The sequence below is a fragment of the Chlamydotis macqueenii genome, chromosome 5 (genome assembly GCF_036417535.1).
Source record: "Chlamydotis macqueenii isolate bChlMac1 chromosome 5, bChlMac1.mat, whole genome shotgun sequence".
NCBI lineage: Eukaryota > Metazoa > Chordata > Aves > Otidiformes > Otididae > Chlamydotis > Chlamydotis macqueenii.
Window position 1 is genome coordinate 62,265,079 of NC_141560.1, and position 26,516 is coordinate 62,291,594.

Consider the following 26,516-nt stretch of genomic DNA (forward strand, 5'->3'; position numbering starts at 1 on the left):
AACCTGTTTTTGAGAACCTGGGCAGAGACCATAGGCAACAGAACAGTGCCCTGTATTTGACAAGCTTGCTTTTCTCACCTCTGCATATTCCTTTGATGAAGAGGGCTGCTCAGCACTGATTGTTTTAGTCTTCTGGTCTGGCTCTGTCATGCCAAGTTGTAATGAATATAATGCAACATATCAATTAAAGGACAAAAGATCCAATAAACACCAACAAATTGCAAATTTCTGAATCAATGATTATATGAGGAAGAGATACTATTTTATTTCACAGCTGAAAGCATGAAATGGCTTATTTTGAACAGAGTAAACATGGGACATAGATTAATTATTTCGAACCTACAAAATCAGAAACACTAAGCTAAAAAGAAATCACTATGGAGAAAATACCATTGGGGCAAGATGTTCTGCTTATATTTAAGAATATTATTACACTGCTTAATAGAACAACAGCAAAAATTATGAGGTAATCACTGTAAGCAATAAGACAAGACCTTGTACAGTTGATATAATTATACAGATAGAGAAATGACTGTTCTTGTTTATGTGAGCTAGATCTTCATTGTGTGTAATCAGGCCTTGAGGACAAATTATGAAGCTTATGCAAGAAAAGAGTAACTAAAATACAACAAGAAGGAGAACTGACCATGAATTCAAAGGTATAAAATACAGGGTATGTTATGTAATTCCTAAGCAGAAGTAAGAAGATTTCAACATTTTGATATGGAAAACTAATAAATAAGTTACGGAGGAAAAGTGAAGCATGAAATGAGCTGACACAAGAGCGTGGATACATGCTAATTAAATTCACTCATAAAGTGAAGAAACATAATCAACACAAATAATGAATGGTTACAAATTAGAATTAATACTAAAAGAGCTTATAGCCTAGACTAATAGAAATGAGAAGAAATTTCACTTATATGGAAATGTGTAGTTTTGTGCTTAGGAACAAATAACAACACTATGTGCTAGAACCTCAACAGTTTTACATGACAGAAGAAGAAACCAAAATATACTCATCAAAGTCACGTTTTCTAAGAACTGCTGACCTGAGGCACTTATGAGGAAATAAAATATAAGCCTAAGCTGCCATCAAGAGATTTGTTTTCAGTAGAAGTATTAAAATATTTTTGCTGTGTGAAACTTCATCTGGAATACTGTATAAAAATATTAATTGAATCTGAAAAAGATGCAAAGATGGGCTCTTGGAACGATTAAGAAACATATTCTTTATTCAAGGGAAAGCTTACAGAACGTGACTATTCTAGCCCAATAAAATGAAAGCTGAAATGGGCTAAGATTGCTCTGTACAAATGTGCTACTCTGGAAATGATCATTGGATAAAAAGGCAAGTGCTGGCAGAGAAACAAAGGTATACATTGGTAAATGCATTGAGACTGCAAATTAAAGGACAATTAAAAGAAGGTTAGAAGAAGCAAAGTACAACTGTGTTAAAAATGGAACACACTCATTTTACAAAGGTACTTCTGTGACCCAGTGCCTGTGATAGCTGGGCACCAGAACCATGAGCCCATCAGGCTCCCTTTAGTCCTATATTTGTAACAGGGCTCCCGTCCTACAACTTTTTTTCAGCCAGTCTGCTGTTTCTAATTGAGCAACAACTTTCACACCTTTAATATCTGGTTCCTTTCAACAAGTCTATCCTGTACAAAATCTGTTCTTTACTGAGCTGTTTTATTTTAATCATATGATCCAGACAGCCACATTTCTTAAATGATGTGATGACCTAAGCCTCACACGATCAAGTTGTAACTAAGCTTCCGTCTTTCCTCTTAAAGAACCAGTCCACCCTACAGCACTCCGCACAGATATCAGCCATTCCTAGCAAATGTTCTTGTCACCCACAGGTTTATTGCTATACTCAATGTACTAAAATGCAATTAAATGTATTGATATGCCAAAATGCAGTTACATCAGAAAATTTCAATAACAAAGAAGAAAGAAAATATCAAACACAAGTATCACTAATATTGAGCTGACAGGACTCAGCACAGTAGCCAGTACAGTTAAGAGGTGTTTTAGTCAATTTTCTCAAAATAAGGAGTATTAAATTAAGTTTCATACTTTGGATCTCATGACAGGTATTTCTGCTGCTTTTAAGTGACGCAGCAAGAATGCAGAAAGAGAAGTCATGTTTGTGTGTAGTCATGCAGTAAAAGATAAGAATCAGCCAACAGGAATCTTCAACAAAGGGAAATGCAAAGCCCTGTACTGAGGAGGAATAACTCAATGCACCAGTGCAAACTGGGGACCAACCAGGTGGAAAGCAGCTTCATACAAAAGGCCCTGGGGATCCAGGTGGACAGCACATTGACTGTGAGCCAGCAATGTGCCCTCACACCAAAGAAGGCCAACAGCCTCCTGGACTGCATGAGGAAGAGCATTGCCAGCAGGTCAAGGGAGTGGATCCTTCCTATCTGCTCAGCACTGGTGAGACATTTCTGGGGTCCCAGTAAAAGAGAGACTGGGACATACTGGAATTAATCCAGCAAAGGGCCGTGAAGGTAATCAAGTGACTGGAGCATCTGTTGTGTGAGGACAGGCTGAGAGAGCTGGGACCGTTCAGCCTGGAGAAGAGGAGGCTCAGGGGGATCATAACGGTGTGTATAAGAACCTAGTTGGGGGAGTGAAGAAGATGGAGCCAGACTCTTCTCAGTGGTGTCCAGTGATAGGACAAGAGGCTACAAACAGAGATACAGGAAATTCCATTTAAACAAAAGAAAAAAAAAAATATTTTTTTTTTTAATTGTGAAGATGGTCAAATACAGGCACAGGTTGCCCAGAGAGTGTGTAGAGTCCCTGTCCTTGGACACTCAAAACCCAACTGGACAAAGCCCTGGTGAACCCACTCTAGGTGGCTCTGCTTTGAGCAGGGGAGGGTGGACTAGCCAATCTCCAAAGGTCCCTTCCATTCTATGATTTAGCAATTCAGTAATCTTTACGAAATATACATTGTAATCCTAATAGTTGCTACTGAAAATCAAAGAATTAGCACATTAGCATGGAAAACATACAGAAGGTAGCAGGATGCATTCAATTGCAAACAATATATTTGTTACCCATCCAGTTTGTACACCAATACTTAATATGTGTTAAATATATTCAGGATTAAATTTTAAAAACACTCAGAACATTAAATAAGTATGCTCAATCATTTAATTCATTAGTAAAAGACAAAAGCAGCACTTCACCAAAACCAGTCTTAGTTCTTTGGAGAGTAAAATTGTAAATTTCCTCTCCTGAGGTGTTTGCTCTGTTTTGAATACAAAGATATATTTAAATATTCTAACTAGCTTTAACACACAGCTGAAAATAAGTTCCTGGACTTTTTCTAAACTGGTTTAACTACTTTTGATCAGACCCTTATCTTTGAACTGTAGTACCTCAAATTAGAAAACAAAGTTTCAACTGTATTAGTTACTGCTCATACAAAGCCCCAGTTTTGAGCTTCTGTAGAACTGTATCTTTTGTACCACGTCACGTACAGAAATAAGTTTGCAAATTCCAGCCTATATTACTGTGGCTGGAACGCACTGTGGCTTGAGGATAAGAGCTGTTAACACTCATAACATCATAAATACACCCTTTATAAACACCTTTTGTAGGTATGGCTGTTAACTCCTATCAGCGTGAGCACAAATGAAATATTATGGGAGTGTAGGTTTGCTGAACAGAAACTGCCTGTGCGCACACTTCTGGCAGCACAGGAAGTAAAGATTTTTGTTGACTCATCTTTTCACTAAATGGATTGCATTTAGCAAGAAATAGAAGTGAGCCTCGCAGGTACCTAGCCTGTGGTAAATACATGCCTTAGTTTATGCAAAAAACCCCACTCTTCATAGTATGTCCGCAGCTGACTGAACTAAAGATACAGGCCTATTGTTTGCATAAACCCAGTTCTGTTTCTGAGGTATATAGTGATGAAGTTATGCACAGAGAAACAAAGTTTCTATATGAACACTGCTCCTGTAGCATGGCTGTCATTTCTAGTGACGCTTCATGGTTTTGGTCTGGCACTTGTCCTCTCTCACTTCTGCCAGTGACTCCTTTTTCAGTTTCCAAAGCAGGGAGTCTGGGGAACCTATTCAAGGGCAGTGGATGCAAAATTAAAAATTTCTATGGGTCGGCCAATAAAAGGCACAAAGTGCTTACAACTCGTGGCCTAGCTTAAAATTGGAGAGATGCAATGAGGAAATCTCTGGAAGATTCCTGTGAATGAAATAACTTGCTAGTATTGCTTAGAAATGTGCACCAATTTAAAGATATGAACTGCATCTCTTTTTTTTTTTTTTTTCCCCTTTCTGATTGTGAGTATGGGGGTGTTTGTTTCGTACTCTAACAGGTAACAAACCAAGATTTGGCCTTGCAGGCACTTGCAGTTATTTACCTATAGATTTCTATAACCTTATGTGACACTACCTCTTTGTATTGGGTAATAGAATTTCAAATAGTTTTTGTTTTTTAATATTGGCTAATGCAAGTCTATGTTGGGTTTTTTAATAATTTGTTCAGGGTTCCCAGACTACAGCATGTTTGTGTTAATATCTTCTAAGTTTTTCCTGTGATGAAAAATTCACAATGCTACCTTGAATAACCAGTTTGGTAGGTTCTTCAAGAAGCAACCGTATGTGACTACATTAAAATGCAAGTGCATCGTGATACTATGTCACTATGATGTTTTCCTGATGATAAATAATTTAGGAGGGATAAATTAATTGTGGCTTTGAAAGAGTAATCTGGAAAAAAAATCAGATCGTTATGTCTCACAGTATCCCCACAATTTCTGAGGCTGAGATCCTGAAGAAGTTTTGCAGCATTGTAAACTCATGCTGTATCATTGCGATACTCTGCTTTATCAATATATTTTGTCCTACTGCAGTGTAAGACTGCTTCAGACAGATAATTGTGCATTGCAACATGTTGATATTTTGAGTTCACTGAACAGAACTGTATACTGCACCGATGATCAACACAAACCGACAACAGTGTGCTCCGAATACTGTATTTTACGTTCCGATGGCATCTGAAATAATTTTGTGATACTGTACTCTGCAGTGTTGCTATTAAGTCAGCTTGTGGTAATGCACATATTTGATGTATGATGAAGGCACGGTGATCTTTTCAACAGAGGTATGGAGGTCATAGAACCCACAAAACTGAAGAAAATCTCTGACTTTTATGTTGTGCTTTGCCACTCAGTTAGAAACCACACTCATTAGGTATTTTCAGCCTACAGAATACATGCTTGATAACATTTACATCTATTTTTATGGCTTTCCCATATTCTGCCAAAAAATTTGGTAATTTATTATAGACAACATTTAAAGCCCTGACATTTTTCAGCTGTTTTCAAAAATGAGACTGGACAAAATACACTGCTGTGCCCACAGTGAAATATTACTACTATCTTCCCCATTACTTCCATTTAGTGTCACAGGCACATTTTACAAAGTGACTTCTGAAAAATGCAACCAAATTAAACTTCTGTAATAATTTGAGAATACTTAGGTTCTAGGTTTAAGTAGTATGGAGTAGATAAATAATGAGAGTACGTATCTAGCAATAAGGATAAAAACATTATTTTAAAAATAATTTTTGAAGTCATTACTGGAGGCTGGGACAACCCCTGGCTGGAGGATGACAGGATCAAGTGCAGCATTGCGGAGAAGCACTTGAGGGTACTGCTGGATGAAAAGCTGGACGTGACCTGGCAACGTGTGCTTGCAGCCCAGAAGGCCAACTGTATCCTGGGCTGCATCACAAGAAGCGTGGCCAGCAGGTCAAGGGAGGTGATTCTGCCCTGGAAACATTCAAGGCCAGGATGGACAGGGCTCCGAGCAACCTGATCTGCTTGAAGATGTCCCTGCTCCTTGCAGGGGGGTTGGACTAGATGACCTTTAAAGGTCCCTTCCAACCCTGACGATTCTATGATTCTCTGATTATTGAGTGTCTGAGGATTATGTGAGCACAGCTCCCATTCTCATGGCCTGGACCAGGCAGAAGCCATTCTGAAAAAGTAACATGCAGTTGCATAAGCAAATACTTTGTTTGCAACAATTCTCATATAATACTTTATATGCACTGTAATCTGAATTAATATGGGTTGTGTAAGCTTATATAGGGTATTTCCTAACTTTTGAATGCTTGATGGTTTTTTTTTTAAGCTGATGCATGTCCATCTGTGCAACATTTAGTTGTGAAACAAACAGCATACAGTGAGAGGGCATGGCATAATGGCATGTTGCTTTGTAACCTAGCAGTATTATTTGGTAACAAAACGGTGAGGTAGGTGGAGTGCAATGATTTTTGTAGCACAGATACAATGGGTATCAAGAACATGCTGATAATATTGACATTGTGCGTGTAACACTGCACGGAGTCCTCAGGCATTTGGCTTGTGGGTGCAAGCTGTGAAAAACATCTCCAGCATCGCTGCTGTGGAAATGCCAGCTCAGTGGGAACGGCTCACCTCTGGCCCGGGGGTTCTCCAGCTCCCCTAACAACGGGGCTCGCTTTCATGGTTGCTTTCTACAGCATCAGTTGTTCTTGACCTTTCGTCTGGTTTCAACTGGAACTGATTTAGTATCTCAAAAAAATTTTGAGAAAAATTTTAAGAAATTTCATAGGAGCAAGTGGAATCACTGTGGCAATTGATGAGTTGGTCGCTATCGCATCTCAGGTGTCAGACGTACAAAGCAGCCACACGCATGCACCCGCACCCCAGGGGGATGGGCCCCCGTCTTGCCCGTGAGTGGCGTGAAGCGCCTCGAGCGGACACGGGCGGGCTCCTCCGGTGGCGGCCTGCCCCGGGGTGGGTACAGCAACGAACCAGCCCGCTACCAGGGAGCAGCCTCGCCGGGTGGGCCGGCGGGGGAGGGGGCGGCACAGCCCTGCAGAGCCGTTTCGCGGGGCTGGAGGCCGCTACGGGGCGGTTTGGTGCCTACCGCGCCGCCCCCGACAGTGGCCAGGCTGCCCCTGCGGTGCCAGGCCCGCGGGCAGGTCGCACGGCGGCGGCCGCTGGCGGGAAGCGCCCGCGAGGACCCAAGCACCGCGGGGGCGGGGAAGGGAGGAGCAGGGGCGAGCGCGCGAGCTCGAAGCGGCGGCGCAAATCACAGCCGCTCCCGCCCCGCCCCTCGGGCCCCCCGCACGCGCCCAGCCGCCCCACCCGCCGAGCCGCTGCACTTGGGTGGGGCTCCTGGAAGCCGCCGACCAACCCCCGGCTTCCTCGTCCCTTCGAGCGGCAGAGCAAGGAGCCAATAGGCGGGCGGATACCGTGTGCGTAGTGGCCAACGGGAGCGGCTCTTTTAGGACCGCTGTCCGAGCCCCTCAGAGCGGCGGGGCGCGGTGTGGGGAGTGGGGCAGAGAGGATCGGCGGGGGGCACTGCCCGGAGCAGGTAGTGGCCGTCGGAGCTGCGGCGGGAAGTCAGGGCGAGCTGGCGCGGCTGGGGGCCACGGGCCGAGCCGCTCCATCCTCTCCTGCGGTCCGTGAGGGGCGCGCGGAGGGAGCCGGCCGCCGCCGCGCGTTTCCGGGAGGCTGCCGGCGAGGGAGGGGGGGTGGCGGGAGCCGCCGGTGGGGGCGGGAGGGAGGCGCTGGGGACGGGGAGCTCCGAGGCGCGTGGTGGTGGCGGGCAGGCCGGAGGCTTGTTGCGGGCGGAGCAGCTCGTTTGGCGGGACCGATGCTTAGCAAAGGGAACCCCAAACGCTTCTCCAGGCGGCTGTGTCTCGCGTGGGCGAGGCCGAAAGCGCCGGAGTCCGCGACGGCCGGCTCCACCTGCCGCTGGGCCCGGAGCCGCAGGGTACCACCCATCTCCCCCCGCCTCTCCATCTGCTCTGCCCTGCCATCGCCGCATGGGCCTCTTGCGAGCAGCCGGCTCTTCCTGCGAGGCGGCTCGGGCTTCCCCCAGCTCCGGCCGTGCTGCCACAGTAGTTCCCCTTTCCCAGAGCCCGTGTAGTTGCGGCTGGTGCAGATAGGCTTACAGGAAAAGGCCGCGAGTTTCACTCCCGCTTAGAAGAATGTATGAGGAAGAGAACCGAAGTGGTCCGTTTCTTGGGGCCCAAGAACTGGAGTCCCCGTTCGGTGTGTCCATGCATCAGGAAGTAGTAGATGGCGAGCTGGGATAGCTCTTAGTGCAGACCCCGACTCTGGGTAGAGGCTTGGAGTCCTGTGGAGCAGGAGCTGCGTGGGTCTAAAGAAAGCCTTTCTTGAGCGAAGTTTAAAGTGTGGCCAACTGCAGAGATCTACTGATGGGTAGCAAACTTGTATTTGAAGCCAGTTTGAGTCCCACGGAGATAGAAACCTTTAATTTCATTTAACCTACTTCACAGCTTTAGCAACTGAAAGGTTTTTTTGATACTTTAATAAATGTTTCAATAATAATTAAACCAGAAGTGGAGCATGTAGGTGTTCTGCTGTCTATGATATCCATCTGTACTGTAGCAGGTTGGAATTTCTTTACCCCAGACTTCCCCAATTTGTGTGTCGTGTCTGTGCTTCATAACTGAGATATACATAATCTCCAAATTGTTGAAATAATGCTAGGTATGTATTTCTAGGATCTCTATTTTTTTTTTCCTTGTTTTTTTACCCTCTCCTCAAATATAGATGGCTTAGGTTCTCCACCCAAAACCTCTTACAGCTGGATATGAAAGATTGCCTTTGCATGTATTTTTTTTTTCTTTTTTAAGTTGGAGGACTATAAAGTAATATGCAAATCTAGATCTGTGACTTTCTACTGCAAGTAATTAGTCTTTGTTTATTTACCTTATGCTGGACTGCAGGTCTAATGACGCTTTACTAGAGAACATGATTTTAGCAGTAAAAGCACAGTGGGGCAGTTGTTCTCCGTTAAGTTTGACTCTAATGTAGAGGTATATGATAAACATTTTTCCTTGGTATAGTTACAAGTAACTGATACTTGTCGATATAAAGTTAAAAGTTTAACTTTTATACTAGCGAAGGATTTCTTCTCACTTGGTTTTGTTCCTAGGACTTTGAAAATGTGCAAGGTATCTACTAGCCAGAGGAGAGCAGAGGGTATCATGAAGTGTCAGTTTTATAGTGCAGCTCTTGACAGTATGCCATGAGTCTGCTTAAAAGAATCATCTTTGAAAGCTGGGAGTAACGAATGTCTTGAAATACCTGTACTAACACTTCTCCTGCGAAAGGAGAATCAGTCCATGTATAGAACCTCTTAGCTCCTGAGAGGCCAAACTGAATTTCCTCCTCACTGCTGTAAAGCAAAGGGTCCTTTGTCAACTTTCGGTTTCTGAGTTCTCGCTCTTGTAGGAACTTGCAGTTTCTCACAAGCACCATGCTTCCAGTGCTTGGAAGGGATATATAACAAATCAAAATGGTTATACGGCAATCTGGAAAGTTTAAGCAAGTGCTAGGAAAAGTACTAAATGTTGTTGAAGACACGGCTGTGTCACTTAAGTGATTTCTGGTTTGGTTAGCTTCTCCAGCCAGAAATTGTGTGTGTGTGTTTTGTGTGCGTGTTCATTTTTTTTTTTTTTTTGTCATAAAATAGTCAATGTTTGAGGAGGGTCTGTATTCCGTACGGTATACCTGTTACTCGCCTGTAGGAAGCAGAGCTGCTGGGTGATTTAAAGCAAACATATACTTCTGAAAAGGGCCAATATAATCAGAACTTGTACTTGGTTAGTTTGTTACTTTGTCTGTAGGTGGGGGACTTAACTCATGTAATCCTATAATGACTGCGTGTAGTTAGTGTCTTCACACATCCATAGTGTTTCTCCTAGTTGCTAACTCTGAGCCTTGCAGCAATTGGGCAGTAATGCAGTCCTCCATCTAGGCTTTATTTAGCCGTAACACTTTAATAAAAGTTTGAAAGTTGCAAACAGTCCTAACAAATACTGTCTTTCTGAATAGACTAGGTATTTGTATTTACCGCTTTTTTTTCTGAGTGTCTCCAGGCTGGGAACTCCAACTGTTCTTTGCTTTTGTTAAACTCTTTCCAAACTTTCTCAAAGAATGTGTGACTCCATTGATGTTCCCTGTTACTTTTGCCCTTTGGGTGTGGTTAGAAAGGCTATGCTTAGTAGATCTTGCTGAGCTGCTATTTCGTGTTGGTAGCTGTGTGTTCACTACATCATGCCAGCCTTTCCACGTCATTGTTCAGCTTGATGTTTGTAACTTCTTAGGGCTTCTTGTGCAATAGGTGTAACTGATAGATCCAAATAATGCATCCATTAGTGTAAACAGGACTTAAGATTGGAGCCCTTAGCATCTACATGATCACTATGATCTACATGATCCACAGGAGTGGAGCGAATACCTCTGCTTTTCTAAGAAGAAAGAGAGGCTTCATGCATCCTGTTTAATTGTCCTGTTTGTAGGACAGATAGACCATCTGTTAGTAGAACTTGCTTTAACTATGTGTTTAAGCTATTTCTAAAGATAAGAAAGTTGTGAAAATGAGATTTTAATTTTTTGACAGGATTTTTGTATTTTTCCAATACACGTGTTGGAAAAAAGGAAAGGTAAACTCTTGTGGCTTTGGTTGTGGTGTGGTGGGGTTTTTTTTGTTTTTTTTTTTTTTTTTTTATAAATAAGGTGATTAGGCTTTAAATACAACTTGGTAGAGCAGTTGTCAGATAAATTAGGTTTTTTTAGACTTCAGAAGAATTATTGGAGATTTCTGCGGGAACGTAATGGGAGAGATATTTATTGATTTGCATTGAAAAGCCATTGAATTGCACCATGTTAAGAAGTTATGTTGTTTGAGTGTGGTTTTGAATGAAGAACTTTGAAATAGCTGACTTGAACATTAAGGAGTCAAGTTCTTGATTACAGTTACAGAGGACTTGACTGTAATTTTAATGGAGAGTTCTAAAATCTTAACTATTTTTACCGCTGTTGAACAATCAGCTTGCCAGCTGTGAGTATGCTTCCTATGGGTGCCCTTTACTACAAAGGCACTTAGAAGTTGAGATTTGGTGAAACACAATCAAGGGCATGTAACGATTTTCTTACAGAAGTACAGTTAGTAAATTAGTACTAAACATTCACATGTATCTAACAAATAATACATTGTGGTTTTTTTCCCAAGTAAATATTTCTTAAACTACCTGAAAGTCTTCAGTTGAGAGGAGCTGAGAGCATCAGCAAGTGATCATTTTGGATTATCTTTTTTCAAAAGGTAAAGAGAAAGTAGAAGGAATCTGGAGGTGTTCCTAGGATTTCAAATTCACTGCATAATATCTGCTGTAAAATGTGACTCAAGCCTTCTAACTCTGTAATAATATGTAAAATTTAAAACAAGGGAGGAATGAGAGTTGGGTGTTTTCTTTTTGATTAAATATTCAGACTGTAAATGCTTTGTTAATAAATCTAATCGTACATAGTAAAAGACTAACTCTGATGGCTTGTCTTGTCCTTCTGATGTTTTGAACACAATATAATTGCAGGTATGGTTTTTGGGTACTTATCTTTGTCCTGTCAGATCAATAGGGGAATGTGAATCTGGGTTTTAATTACCTTGATTTGTCTCACCTGTGAAACTAGACAAACTGATGAACTACTCACGTGCTGTTTGTTTCCCTTCCCTCTATTTGGATTTTGGCTTTCCAAAATACTTTGAACCATAAACCTCCCCCACACATCCCTTCCTAGCAAAATGACAGTATCAAAGTAACAACTGGAGCAATAATCCTGCTGTTACTGCTAAGGCTTTTCCTAGTGATAACCTGGACTGGATCTTGACGTACTTGTATGAAGGCTAATTTGATGCCTTTGGCTTATTTTCTTAATGCAGTGAATAAGAATTGAGTGATCTTGTACCTTCAGCAGTTTATGTGGCAGTCAACTGTGTTACTCTGTTCATTATGATGTAGGTAGGTTCTTCAGAGTGGTTTTACTTTCCTTTCGAGGTTAATTCGAGGGTCATGATTTATGCAAAGTAAGAGCCATGATTTATGCAACTCCCTTGATAAACAGTGTAACCAAAAGCACAAGTGAGATTTCTAATCAACCTAGATAAAATGATCTGGAACTATGATCCTGTTCAGTGAATCTTGAATCTGCCTGCCTCTTGTTTTCGTAAAACTTGTTTGAAAGCTCTCTCTGGATGCAAGCGTTAAACATGTTTCCACGTGAACTGGAGATGGAGCACAGTAAATGTTCTTATGTGGGATGTGCTTTACTGTAGTAGCTTAATTCTAGACTGATCTATGCCTTCTGTGCAACTTGGAGAAATTAGGTTAATTATATCAAATGAGATGACTTTTTCCTTCAACGTGCACATGAACACTAAGCTCAAACAGTAGACAATTCAGAAAAACATAACCTATAGCCTAATTATAAAGAGATAGTAAAGGAGAAGTATTGCTTTTTAGAAGCCAGTCTGATTTATTTGTGGACGTGAGGCTATACACTTAGTTATGTAAACTTTGACTGAACTATATTAGTTACTCTAACTGGTATTGTGTTTCAACAGAGAAATTATTTTAAGGAGACAAATCTCTTCATTGGTAGGAGTCTCTTTGAACATCTTAAGGATTGAAGAATATAACTGTTTTGAAATGTTGATCTCTAATATACCAAATGTCAGCCACAGGTTTGCCATATTCCACAGACAACTCTGGGTCTTCTGGTGGCACTTGACTGCAGTTGTGGTGACATAAGTATAATCTTTCAAATTGATTTAGTTTGGTTGAGTTTCACTTGTTTGTAGAGACTGTCAATAAAGGCATATTTGGTGTACAAGAGAGAACTTAATATTACCCTGAATGCACTCCAGTTACTTGACTGGAAAGTGTGTAGCGAGACGTTTAACATCTGGCATGCTACCAGTCATGAGACAAAAACTGGCTAGCTAATATTTAAATCAGTGGACCCACTTTGATAGTTCTTCAGAACTTAATTGTTTTAATTAGCTTCCAAACCTGGCAATGTGTTTTCCAGCTCCTGGGGATGTGTTAATTTTTCTTGGCAGATTTATCCTGCAGGGGACTGTGGCTTACAGCTAGGAAAGAAAATGACCTTGCAGAGGGTAGATAAGAAGTAGATAAGAATGGATAAGTTTGTCTTTCTGCTAACTGTGGGAAGAATTCCAAATCTTCCACATGATTGTGAAGTTTGGAATAGGTATGCTTTAAGGTTAACTTACACCAAAAGCGGTTTACAAGAGGAAATGCTCTGTTCCATCACTTCAGTTTCTACTCGTCTTCTAAAGCGATATCTTTCACAGATAAGGTTTCTCAATGGATGTAACCTTGGACCGTGAAGACAAACAAACTATCATCCTTTGGTGATATGCTGGATAGTTATTGTCCAAATAGGGCAGATCATTGACCCTTCTGGTGGCTGAAAATGTGGACATTCTGCAGATAGCATTCATTGATTTACTTTTGTAGAAACAAGGCACCAAATGAAATGAGACGTGATATGACCCAGACCTGTCTTTCTGGCAGTAACCTTGTTTAAATGAGTTAAATATTACTTCCTTTGTTGCCTGAATCTCTCCAGTTCTTAGACTTTTTTTCTGGTTTGCTGTAGTGTCCTTGCAATGTGGCAATTGAAGCTCTATAAGAGAGACTTCTGTAATGATTTTTTTTTTGTCAGGCATGGATGCATGCATATGTGGTATTTAAGTATTTGGTACATTTGGATTTGATTTCTAGATGGACTTCATCTCTGTAAATAAAATGTTTCTTCTACCTTTTAGACCTTTTTCTGTTGTACTGCTGCTAGTACTAGGTTCAAGTTGTCAGAGAGAAAGGGGGAAATTAGTTTATCAGGCTGTATTTTTATAGAACTTCGTGGCTTGTTGATGACGCTTGAGAAGTTGGGAAATACATGTTTTCTATTTCCTGTGAGTGATAATCTCAATATGATTGAATTTGGAAGGAGCATGCTGTTGACCTAGTGTTTGCCAGTGATAAACTAGAAAACAGACCATTTAATCTCTAAGAAGGATATAACATGCACACTCATTCTAGTTGCTGGATTTACCATTTAAACATTCAGTGGAACTGCAGCAGGCTTTCCTGATACTTGGAAAGCAAATCTTTAAGCATCTTGATCTGTATTGGGACAAATCTCAGAATCGAACTGTTTCGTGTTAAAAACAGAGTTGTCCTTGTTTTGAGAGCTATAGAGACCTTTGTTTGAAGCAATGAGTTAAATATTGCTACAGTAACTCTGAAGGCAAACAGAGCTGCCATTGTTTGCTCCGTAATAGCACTTGCTCAGCCTTGGACACTAGAATTTTTTTACAGGATGGGGAATGCTGGCTAAGATCCTGGAGTGTGGGGTGTATGGTGGGTTGTTTTTGTCTTTTTCTTTTTTTATTATTATTATTTTTTTTTAATAAAGTGCTTAGGAGCTCTTGATTTATCAAAGGATAGCACCCTTCAAATAAGCAGTATCTTCAAAGTGTCACCATCGGCTTAGCCCTGTACCTGTGAATTCAGAAGTATCTTAGCATCAGTTTCTCTGTAGCAGCTTAACAGAAGCTTCGTCTACCAAAGGCTGTTTATCCCTACAAGTCATCTGGTAATTTTGATTGTCCCTGTTCTAGAGCAAGAATTGTTTGCAGAACTGTTATTAATCCTTTCAGCTGTCAGATTTTTTTTTTTCTTGACTGTTATTAGCTCAAAAAAGTAGCTACATTACAGGGATTCAGATATTCCAAAGTGTAGATTACAATTTTGTATTTGGTAGGAGTTATCTGTCTGCATGTTTTAAAAGGTAGCTGTTAACAAGTCATTGGATAACTGGTGAAAATACATATTGCTTGTTAATAGCTACAGTTCAGCTGTTGCAAACACGCAACAAGTTGCACTCTAAAAACTAGCTAAAACAGTTGCTGACATTTAAATATCAATGTTAGAAGGCTAATTTTGATTTTGCTGTTAGGTATCTTTTTCTGAACCTACTGCTGCCTGTTATCTACTTATTAACTTTTTTTTTAAGCACAGTTATGATGTAGTTCTTCAGTAATTTGCTGCCATAGAGAACTTTATAAGGTAACATAGGTAATATATACCTATGAGATATTTCAAGCTCACCAGTGACTTTAGGAGTTGCCAGCAATGCTGTGGTAACTGGCATGAGGTTCTGCATTCTCAGAGAAGGCAGGGAAAGGTAGGTGGAGAATGGGAGCATTTTTGTCCTTTCCTGCAGTTGAGATAACATTTCTTTGTAGTAGGGCAAAACATAGGCTGTTTATTTCAGGATTTCTTCATTCACACCTAAACTCCATACATGCTTTTTGCCCTTAGCTCAAATTTGGAGCTTCTATGCAGTTCCCTAGCAATCCCAGTATTTATTGCTGTAACTTTGGCAGCACTGTATAATTCTGAAAAGGTCACCAGTCCTCTTCTAGCTGGAATGTTCTAGAGCAATGGAAGTAGAAGACAAACAGTGTGGAAAATCGCTATGAATAAAGTCTACCAGAGGCTAGTTGTTGGAGAGCAGGGTAGTGAGAAATAGTGTTGAGAGTTTCTCAAAGGAAGCATTTCTGTAAATCCTTTAAAAAAAAAAAAAAAAGCTTGTATACATATTGGTGTTGCTGCATCTCCAAGTGTGAATGTATTTGTGTATATTCATGATTAACTGAACTGTTTTCATCATTATACTTAATCATAGCTTTAGATCTGGATGTTTTGTAGGTCTGGTATTCTGTAAGAGTTTCAGGAGAATAATAGAATTATTTTTTATCTGATATCAACCTCGTGCTCAAAAGAGTATGGTCAGAAATAACTAAAGCAGGAAACTTTCTGATCTATTCCAGCTTCTAGTTTTCTTTATATCGTATGACCCTAAATATTGTCAGATTTTTTCAGTTAGCTAAAAAGCTGGACCATAGCAACACAGATACTTCCACTGTCAGCACAGCTTTTTTCATTGTTTTAGCTTTTAGAAACAGATGTTGGACTGTAGCCCATGTACTAGGTGTTGTAGCAAGGCTCCTGTGTTTACGTAGCCAAAGACTCTCTGCCCATGTGAACAGGTTTGTAGACTGAGGGTACGGCATTATGTCAGTAGTAGTATTAAGCCCTCTATTGAGGAAGGGCAAGTGAGCTGATGGTATTAAAGTACTGTCATAGAGTCTGGAGGGGTAAAAGATACAAATTATGGCTAGGCAGGTAAACTAGTAACAAGATTATGTAGGAACTGTAACAAAACTGAATTTCGCTGACAAAACTGGTATGGCAATGGTTGCGTGAGTTTCCTCTTCCCTCTTTGGGAGAGCAGAAGTCCTATATGTGGGAGGAAGCATGCAGAATTTCAGGAGGAAATGTAGTTGAATGGTGTATGGAAAGACAAGGAAAATGAGTTATGAGGAGGACATAGTTCAATAATAGAGAGTATTAATTGGGACTTCAGGGGCCGTAATGAGGCATATACAGGGCTCAACAGACCTGTATCTTGCACTGATCAGGAAAAAAAAATTCTGATAAGCGTGCTGTATCTTGCTCTTAATACTTTATTGTAGGAGGTGTGCTTTGAAATTTGTGTTAAGTCTCTTTAATTATGTGGCAAGAGTGGTTTAATGTAAACAGCTTTTTCTCTCTGTACACCTCTTTAAGTCTCATCAGTCTTCAAAGAAACAATTTTGAATGATGTATTGTGGCCAATGGAAATAGTAATGCTTGTTCTGTTCTAAACTTGCTACTATATTCCACCATCAGCTTTTTAGATGCCTCACTAATAAATACAGGAGCTAACCTTGTTAAAGAAGGGAGTCAAAATAAGATTTGGAGTGCTGGACAATGAAACAAAAGACTTTGTACCCAGACTACTGAAACTGTGGCTTGTGCAGGTGATAACTCATTTCTGGCAAGTAATTGTTTAGAGCTTGTTCAGCAGCTTTGTAGTGGTACGAGCACATGAAAAGCATCGCACAACTACTTTAATATGACAAGTACCTGAGATGTAGACAAGTATTCCAAAAATACTTACTTTTCAAGCAAAAAAGTGCAAATTAAGCCTGTAGTTCTTCACTCCTAACATACAACATCTCGTGTATTCCCTTGTAAGTTCCTGCTTGCAGTAGTGTGCTGTTTCAAAAGAAGTAAGCATATTTAGAAGTTGCATTCCTTTATTCTTGGGTGGTAGGTGAAGAAGGGCTCTCATCCTGTTTAGGTATTCAGTATTGTAATTCTTACTTGATTAAGAAACACTCTCCATCTATATTTAAGGATATGCTTTTTTGTGTATGTATGTGTATGTGTGTGTGTATATATATATAATTTTTTTTTTTTTTTTTTCTCTCCATACCATGATTTTGTGAAAGTTGTCTGTTTTGGTAGTGTTTTGGTTATAATGGTTTGTGGTGGATCTACTATAGGAGACTACAACTAGGCTTTCACTACATGAGTTTGTTTTTATAAGTCTGATTAGAAAGACTAGTACAAATGGTGGAAGTGTATATGCATGCTACAGTCTTCTACAGTAAAAGAAAGCTGGTGAAGAGTTACAGTAACAATGTTGGTCTAGGGGACTCTAACAGAATTGCTTCAAGTTAGCATGAGGCACAAATTGAGCTCTAAAGGTCACAAAGGTCGTGGTCCAAAGACGACATTAGTGTAAAGTTTAGATAGCAATATTATTTGTCCTTAGAATGTCTTTCTGTTTCCATTATCTAGAATTAAACATAATCTCCAAGTGGTTGATTAAGGGAGGGGAAAGAAAGGAAGTTAACTATGAGAATTATTCTAACTGAAGCAAAACCTACAGCACTTCTGAGCTTTGTGCTGGATTTGAGTAGCAATCCCTTGCCCTTCATTTCATTAGGAGGCATATTTGTGGCTCACTTAAATCTTTTGTTTGTGTAAGAATTCTAACTGCTTATTTGGGGAAAAAAAAAGACTTAACTGATTAAAAGGTTGGAAACTTTTACAATCTGTAAAACTGTATGTTTTTTTTTTTTTTGTTTTTTTTTTTTTTTGTAATCAATGTAAAACGAGCAGGTCTCATGCCAAGAAACTAACTATATCTTCTCTCTGGCCTGGCAGTGTTTGTAAAAAGGCTCAGCCTAACGCTGACAGGGTCCTCTGCTGGCACAGAGGAAATACCAGGGCCAGCAATTGGCAGGTGCCAGGCTCTGTCTTCTGTCAGCGTATTTGAAGTATCTACTTGTGATTATATTTTAATGATATGACCTTTAATTTACATGGAACAGCCACTTAGAGTGGTAAAAGACCATACACACAGAGAGAAAAATAGACTGAAGTTGAGCTATTTTCCTAGACTGAGCGGCTGCCTAATTCCTTAAGACACTGTTAACAGGGGCAATTTACAAGAAGAGCTGACATGACTATAGTGACTGTGTAGGATTCTTTTACAATGTGGTGAAAAAAGACATCTTTAAGGTTATAGGTAAAAAAAATGTCTGTTAAGCATTTTTTTTCAGGTATAAGGTTAAATGTTTGCATCTGTGCCATTTATTTATATCTTCTGCAAATTTGACCTCCTAGAAGTTCTTTAATACACTTTTGTCTTTAACTTTTGTGAAGGTCATAATGGTTTCCATCCCTGAATACTATGAAGGAAAGAATGTTCTCCTGACAGGAGCTACAGGCTTCATGGGGAAAGTGCTTCTGGAAAAGCTGCTCAGATCTTGTCCTAAAGTGAAAGCAGTGTACGTATTGGTAAGACACAAAGCGGGGCAGACACCTGAAGCACGAATAGAAGAAATTACCAGCTGTAAGGTATGTGTTGTATGTTCCCAAAGTATGCTTTTGTTCTTCTCTATAATGTTCCCATTTCATTTTGAGAACTTTTGATTTGTCTGAAGCAAAACATTGTTGTTAAATGTTTTTCATTCTAACAGAAATATAAAATCCAAGACCAGGCAGTGCTTCTATGGCTGTTTTTCAAGCTGTTAGTCTCTAGCAAAGCCAGTAGTGGAAAATTATTCTATATTTAATTCAGGAGGAGGATGTTCAGCTGTAATGAAGAATTGAGAAGTAAAACACCAAGTTAAAACTTGTGAAGAGAATGTATAGTCAAGTGCAAGAAGCAATGTGGACTGGGAGTTGTACGATGCGATTGAGTCCCTTTTTTAGATCTCGAGGAAGTAACTTTTTCTCCTTGTGTCCTATTTTTTTTTCTTGAAGATGAGACTTAGTACTTTCTTGAATGTGCTATTTGATCTACCAGTAAGTGAGAACAAGTGATCTAACAGATTGACAGACACAAGCTATTTGAACAATATCTGTGTTAATAGATTCTATTATGGATTTATTAGTCATACAATTTATAATAAACCTATGACAAAAAAGGAAAGGCACTGAAATTCTGTGCTATGGAAATATCAAAGTGGTTATCTGAAAGCCTTTTCTGTGCGTGCTGGGGGAATACTTTCCTCCTGAAAAGACTACCTTAATATTCCAATGAGCTAAGCTGGGCGTTCTTACTACATGCAGAACTCTCCATGAGTGTTGCCCCTCTCTCTGATACAGAGTAGCCTGTTTATGATAAGAAAGATGAACAGGAAGGAGAGAAATTTCTAGCATGAACTTTGCTAACGCAGAGCTTGTTTATTTCTATCTGGGTCTTTCTCTTATGGGACATGGGAGTTGGCAGTTTAATTTTTCAGACATAGGAACTAAATTGAGATGCAATGTAGTCTCTACAAAGTGTGTGCTTAGAAGGTGCTTAAAGGGAATCAATAAGAAAGTATGAATACATTTAGGCTAGGAGGGGTAAGTTATTTAAAGTAAGGCAGTGAATTTCTACAACTGACTATTTAAGATTACAGCAGACATGAGGATAACTGTGTCCCTAGTAAACTATTTTCTGTAACCATGTCAAAACTCTAGCTAATTGCTCAAAAGCGTCTGCTTGCAGTCCCATGCAATGTTGTAGAATGCAGCAGAATGAAGTACAGTGGGATTCTGTCTTAAAATCAAGTCACAAATTCTCTCTACACAAACCCCTTAGTTTGTCACTCAATGAAACGAGGATAAGATCTCCAGACTAAGCTCTGAGATGAGAAGGGAAAAGTTTCTCAGTCTCCTTTTAGTATGCACTATTAACCAAATAAAAATTGAAGAATATTCAGGAAGGAGGGAGAGTAGCAGTCGTGTGGGCTGACTTAAACTTCAGTAAGAATTAAGCCTCAGTATACCTTTTGGGAAACTTGTGTTGTAAAAGGCTTTTAAATTTGAGTTCAAATCTTCTGCTTAGTCTGTTATCTTGGTAGGACTTAGTCTAATCTGATGTGTTTTTGAGTTTCGGTGAGTACTTACTACTGGAACAGGTTCACAGTGGAAGTCCTGGTAAGCAGGGCTATTGATTATGGTAGTCCTACATCTTAGAGTGAGATCATGAAGGGATGGTGTTGCACATCTATGTGGAGATGTAGATAGGGCCAGATGTTTGTTCTGTCGTCATCAAATGGTGAGACAAATTAGATTGAAAGTGCACTCTTTAAATGGCATTAATGTAATGAAGAATCCTCCAAAAGACTATGAAAACTTCTAATAGGATATGTTGTCTTAAGTTGTCCAGTTACAAGGGCCCTGCCAGTAACTTTTCCCAGCTTGGATGTGCTCATCAATTGTTCTATGGATGCTCGGACATTCTGTTTCTTGAAGACTTTAAAATCTAAACGGGTGAACATGATAATTAAAATAAATTGAGCTGCAAATAGCCAAAAAATGTTGAGTTTTCTACTTCCTTTGGACTTCAGATACCCAATTCTTCTGTTAATTTGCTGTATTATAAGTGCTCTAGGTGTTTGTTCTTGTTCTTTGTACTGGTGTCAGTGCTAGTATGAGGTATGTAGCAATAATGTATGGCTATGGATGTGAAAAGGGGCAGAACAGATAAAATGTACAAACTGAAAGTACCAAACAGGTCTTTGTTTAAATGCTTATGCATGGGACTGCTTTTCTATTGTAATGCATACCACACATTCACACAGTTAAAAGGTAGTTGCTTCAGTTACCTGGAGGCAGGCACCATCATTCCAACTAAAAACATAGCAGGCTTATTTCGAAATGGCAAAAGGCTTCCTGCCCTTAAGTAAGCACTGTTTGCTTTACCATGTGAACTAAGACTTGCAGAGGCTTTAAATGCTCTCTTGGCTGCCTTGTCCTTTAGGGTGAAGCTTCATGTTTGGGAAATCAATTCAAGACCTCTATCACTGGAGATGTCCCATAGTCTCACTATAGCACTGCTACTTCACATTGCCAGACAGTGAGCTGCATTAGCTCACAGTTGAGCTGAAAAAACACCGACAAAAAAACCCTGGTTTTTTTCAGCTGACTAGCAAGCTCATATGTTCTCACAGGTATTGGGCCACTTGCTGTTGCCAGTGCGGGAGAAGAAACATGGAAATGAAGAATGTAGAGGGTCAAATCTATTTGGTAGCAGTACAAATTTATATTGCCTTAAGAGTTATGAAACTGCACCTTTAGGTGACTTAAATTACAGTTGGAAATGAATGGACTCTGTTCTGTAAGGAAATAGCTCTTAACTATTTACATTCAGTATAACTGTATGCTTGGAGAAGGGGAAAAAGTGCTGCTGTGATTTTAATAAATTTTAATTGACTTGCATTGAAGCAATTGCTAAGATACTGGCCCCTGAACAATTAAGGAGAGGGGTCTGCTCCGCTGAAGCTTGCGAGTGTGTTTTATTCCCACAGTACTACTTTGCGCAGGAAACCTTGCATATTAAACACATGTAAATAAGATGAGGCAAGAATTATCTGTGTGTATTAAGCTGCATGATTAGAACTTAGTTAATTATGAGGAGGATATATGATGGAATATAACGTAGATGAGTTTTTTTTCAGTGAGAATAGTTGAACACCAATTTTGTAAGACTTGATCAGATGTTCTAACATGGTACGCAGTCTTTAACCCTACCTTTTTCTTTTAACTAACCAGAGAAATAATTTTTTTTAATCTGGAAGTTCCCCAAAATGGGCGTAATTCCAGGATAACACTTCTTGAATCACTGGAGACTTGTAAAGCTTGATGAAAGCTTTCTAAAGCTAAAACCCAGAGTGACTTGTGCAAGTCTACAATAATTTGAACAGCTACTATTAAGCTGAGGAAATAGGCAGAATTTTCCCTTTCTTTCTGTTGAAGGAAAAGAGATTACAGTATTTAGTCTGCTACTTAACGTATCCTTGAGTCCTAGAGACCATTCCTTCTTTCTTCTGATATCTATACAGATTTGGCTTTAAGGATAAGGATGAGTATTAAAAAGAAAACTTAAGTGCCAATTAAAATCTTACTACCTTCTCTACAATACTGCTTTCACTGCATGAGATAAAGTGTGCACAACTTCGTCCCTGAATATATTTGTGGGACGTCACTAAAATGTTGTATTATTCCTAACTTATTGATCATCCTGAGAAGTAAGGAGGTATAACTCTGTATAGGCAGAAAATGTGGGTTATTTCTTCACTTAAATGAAACATATATCTCTTATCTTCATTGGCTATTAGTTTGAATTTTTAGTCTTTTTTTTTTTTTTTTTTTGGCAGCTCTTTGACAGGTTGAGAGATGAGCAGCCAGACTTCAGAGCAAAAATAATAGTAATTACGAGTGAACTTACACAGCCTGATTTGGACCTTAGTGAACCAATCAAGGAGAAACTTATAGAATGCGTTAATATTATATTTCATTGTGCTGCTACAGTCAGATTCAATGAAACACTAAGGTAAGTCTAAAATTCTGTATACTCTGGTGTGGTAAACAAGTGGTACTCAAAGGGAGGGGACAAATCAGGTGTTTGCATGATCTTGCGAATATTCAGCCTGTCAGACTACTTCATGTATTCTGTTTGTGTGCTTGGCCATTTTCATGATGCCCCTTATGGTAATAATCTTTCACCCCAAACTTATCATAAGCTGTTGGGTTTTCATTTAATCCTACAAAGATGAAAGCGTATTATTTCAGCCTGCTTTGCCAGATGTTAGAATTACACCATTCAATATGGAAAAGCTAATATCTTTTTAAAGTTTTAGGCAAAAAGGAAATTCATTATTAGTATTTATAAAACAAACAAATTATTTTTGTACTTTTGTTATAGGCCTCTTAAGTTTTGTGTATTTACAATTTTTTGCTGTTTGTGGGTTTGTTGTGGTTGTGGTTTTTTTTTTTTTTTTAACTAAATCCTTGTGCCTGAAATTCAAAGTCTCTTTGAAGGGAAGCTGTTGAAAAGACTAGGGAACACGGTGCTATTCTGAGTCTTCTAACATCATATGTTGCTCTGATCTTTGCAATGGGTAGAAAGGATACGAATAAGCTGTAGCTGTGTGAACTGTGCTCAGTAGTAATGTTAGAACTTTTTTCCCTAGTGTGTAAAAGGGAACACAAACTATCCCTTTAGCCTTCATTATTAGAAGTGGAACGCACTTTCAGGGGATAACTTTTTGGTAAAACTGTGTATGAGGAAAGTTCTAGCACTTGTCTTCTGCCTGATGAACAAACAGGTGATTAAATACTGCTCAGCTTTCTCCATGTCTTCAGAAAAGTCCTTCATTAAGAAGAATAGAGGTTTGCATTGGAGAGAGTAGGGAGAGGGTGATGTACAGGGAGAAAGGTGAAAATGACAAGTTGAGTACTTTCATGTTGTACACAAGTCTATGAAGGAAATAATAGAGCAAGGAGTGCCCAAAGCAAGAAAAAATTATATTTTCCTTTTGCAAAAACAGTGACTTGATTTAGTGTTGAAACACTTGAATAAATATCCAGTTTGGGTAAATGACTTTGTGAGAAATAGCTGCTATTTGAGGGGGGCAGAGGAAGGAAGTAAAGGACCTTTAAGCTAAAACGCTTACCAACTCAGACTTTTGTTTGAGTTATTACAAAGGTTGGTGCTACCTCTCTAAGAATGCTATACTGTATGCTGAAATGTCATGAGGTAGCCCATGTTTATCCCTGTTTCATGGTCTTGAAGTGTTAAAGAACTGCCCAGAGAGTCTTTAAAACCATTTGAAAGGCTGGTAGAATGGACTCTTGGTACAAAAAGCCTCTGGCAGTTTGTGCTTTCTTGGCAGGCCCAGTATGTTGTTTAGCAAAATAGAAAATGCGAGCATTTTGTAGGTGATCTGGGCTCAACTCCTTCCTGTCAGGTATACTGGAATGGCTGGAGGAATCTTACAAATATGAAGACCACCTAGAGCAGCCTTCATCAGATACTTAACAGGAATATCTAATGTAAAATTCTGAATACTTGGCTTGGAGCAAGTGGTGGGAATAAAGTCAAGAAAGCAAAATACTTGGGCTTGTTTTGGAACTTTTCCTAATTTGTATTTGCTATACACTTACGTGTCTTAACATGGTGTGTACAGATCTGTTTATGAACTCCTTCCTTTGACTTCTTGAAAGAGGAAGTGAAGAGAATAATACTTTTATCTAAAAAGAAGTAATTTATTGGGAAATAACATTTTTTTTTAATGTTAATTGCTTTGGGATAGTCAATCCCCCCCTCTCCTGTACCCCCAACACTTCAGTAATAATGTGTAATAAAGCAGTCTTAAACTTAGTCCTTGTTTGAGGGGAGACCAACATTTTTTTTTGTTAATATAACGCTTTATTGCAAAGATTTTGATAAAGCTTTATTCAGCTGTATTCTTGACACTTAATTGATTAGTACACTGGATACAAGAAAACTAGTACCCATAGTAAGTTTTTTATAGTCTGTAGAGAATCTGAACTGTGTAATAATCACAGTAGTTGGTCAGTAGGCTGTGTTTTGGTGGGAATTGTAGAGATATACCTACTCTCCTATAGTGTCCTTAAGGACTATTTTGATGAGAAGCAGTGAAGTTGGAGGATGAAATTGTGGTTCTTGGTGGTTTCCCCCTTTTTTTTTTTTTTTTTTTTTTTTTTTTTCCCCCCTTCCTGTAATCCTGTTGTGGTGTTGAGCCTTGTGCTATCCTACAAGAAGATGCTAGTCTCCAACTTACTAGCCCTCTGATCCTTCCTTATGAGTTTTTGACTTAACTCAACTTGAACTAGGAAGTTCAGAGATGCTGTTAAAACTGACGTGCATCTCGCATGGCAACTAGATGTTGTGTTGCATTATTTTCTTCACATTCTATTAAAAATGTAGCATTGGGATTTAGCTTGAGGAGATCAAAGGTATGCTGACTTGGCCACTCTAGTCATGAAGCGTGAGGATGACAATAAGAACACGGTAAGACTTAAAAAAAATATCCTCAACATTGAGATATTCTAGATTAACTGTGGCATGTTGTTCTAAACACTATCTATGATGCTTTTTTGGAGAGGGTGGGGTCTTTAGGAATAGTTTTATGTACCCATCACTGAGGCATTTAGGAGTGAATAGACTAGTTATTTCTTTTTGCTTGTTTTTGTCTTGCTTTCTCTCATCAAATTTCTGTTTAATCAACAGAGATGCTGTTCAGTTAAACGTGACTGCCACACAACAGCTCCTCTTCTTGGCACAGCGAATGAAGAATCTGGAAGTGTTCATGCATGTTTCGACTGCCTATGCGTATTGCAATCGAAAACAGATTGAGGAAATAGTTTATCCTCCTCCTGTTGATCCCAGGAAACTCATAGATTCTCTCGAGTACGTGTTGTATTTTATGAATCTACTTCAGTAATCTGTAACCACTTGCTTCCTAGGAATGAAGTACCAAAAAATGGTTAGGAACCCGAAAGGTGAAGAAATTAGCTTGTGCTGTCCTGTGAGTCTGACAGCATGGCTGACACTTCCCTTTTTCTGTAAAGGAGATGGGCTAAGGTATTATAGTCACTTTAAGCTGAACTAGGTGTGAAGTAGTACTGAATGAGGGGGATGATCATATCTATTCATGACGTCTCCTATATGCTGAGAGTTGCTGTTTTTCAGCTGTATGATGATCTGATTCAGGAGTTATTAAAACCAAAAGCTGTGCTGTTACAAGTATGCTAGCACAGCATTGTGAAGGAAAAAGATAAAAACAAGACAGTCCCCTTTAATAGCAGCCTCCACTATATCCATCTAAACATCATAGCAAGATCAGTCTGAGATACGGAAATTATATTACTTAACTGCTCAGAAACAAATGTAGAAGTAGTTCCATTAGGTACTTTGAAAATACAAATGTTAAAAATATCTACCTTTTTTTCTCTAGCTTTTTAGCCTTGAATTGGGCATTACTGGGAGAAAAACTTATTCATTCTATATTTTGTTTTCTATGTATATTAGCTATCCTGTGGCTTATTTAGTAGCTGTCAAACTCTAACTGAAACAGGTAGCAAATATGGGATAAGTCAAGTGTAATGGAATAAACAATAGTCTCATCTCTAAGTCACTCTTCCCTGTCATATGAAATATCATTGCTTGTAAGAGAAAAATGAAATGAAAAATGACTAATTAAAAAGCAAAATACCTTCGTTAACTTCTTATTATAGATGGAAGAGCACTAACATTAAAATCAGATGAGCTACTGCCTAGAATGCATGTTGAACCAACATTTTTTTTAATAATGTTGACTTTAAATGAGATATTCAGAAACAGTCATATTTTTGTCTATCTTTCCTTTTCA

General features: G+C 39.3%; 1 protein-coding gene across 2 annotated transcripts in view; it reads left to right on the forward strand.

The window, feature by feature from the left end:
- The first annotated feature begins 7,355 nt into the window (after positions 1-7,355).
- Positions 7,356-26,516, forward strand: part of FAR1 (fatty acyl-CoA reductase 1) — a 38,151-nt gene continuing 18,990 nt past the window's right edge. For both annotated transcript variants that reach the window (XM_086748381.1, XM_086748383.1), the window contains exons 1-4: positions 7,356-7,418; positions 18,508-18,702; positions 22,497-22,672; positions 25,376-25,555. In XM_086748381.1, coding sequence (XP_086604507.1) covers positions 18,514-18,702; positions 22,497-22,672; positions 25,376-25,555 — 545 coding nt within the window. In that variant the 5' untranslated portion in view covers positions 7,356-7,418; positions 18,508-18,513. The remainder of the gene's footprint in view (positions 7,419-18,507; positions 18,703-22,496; positions 22,673-25,375; positions 25,556-26,516) is intronic.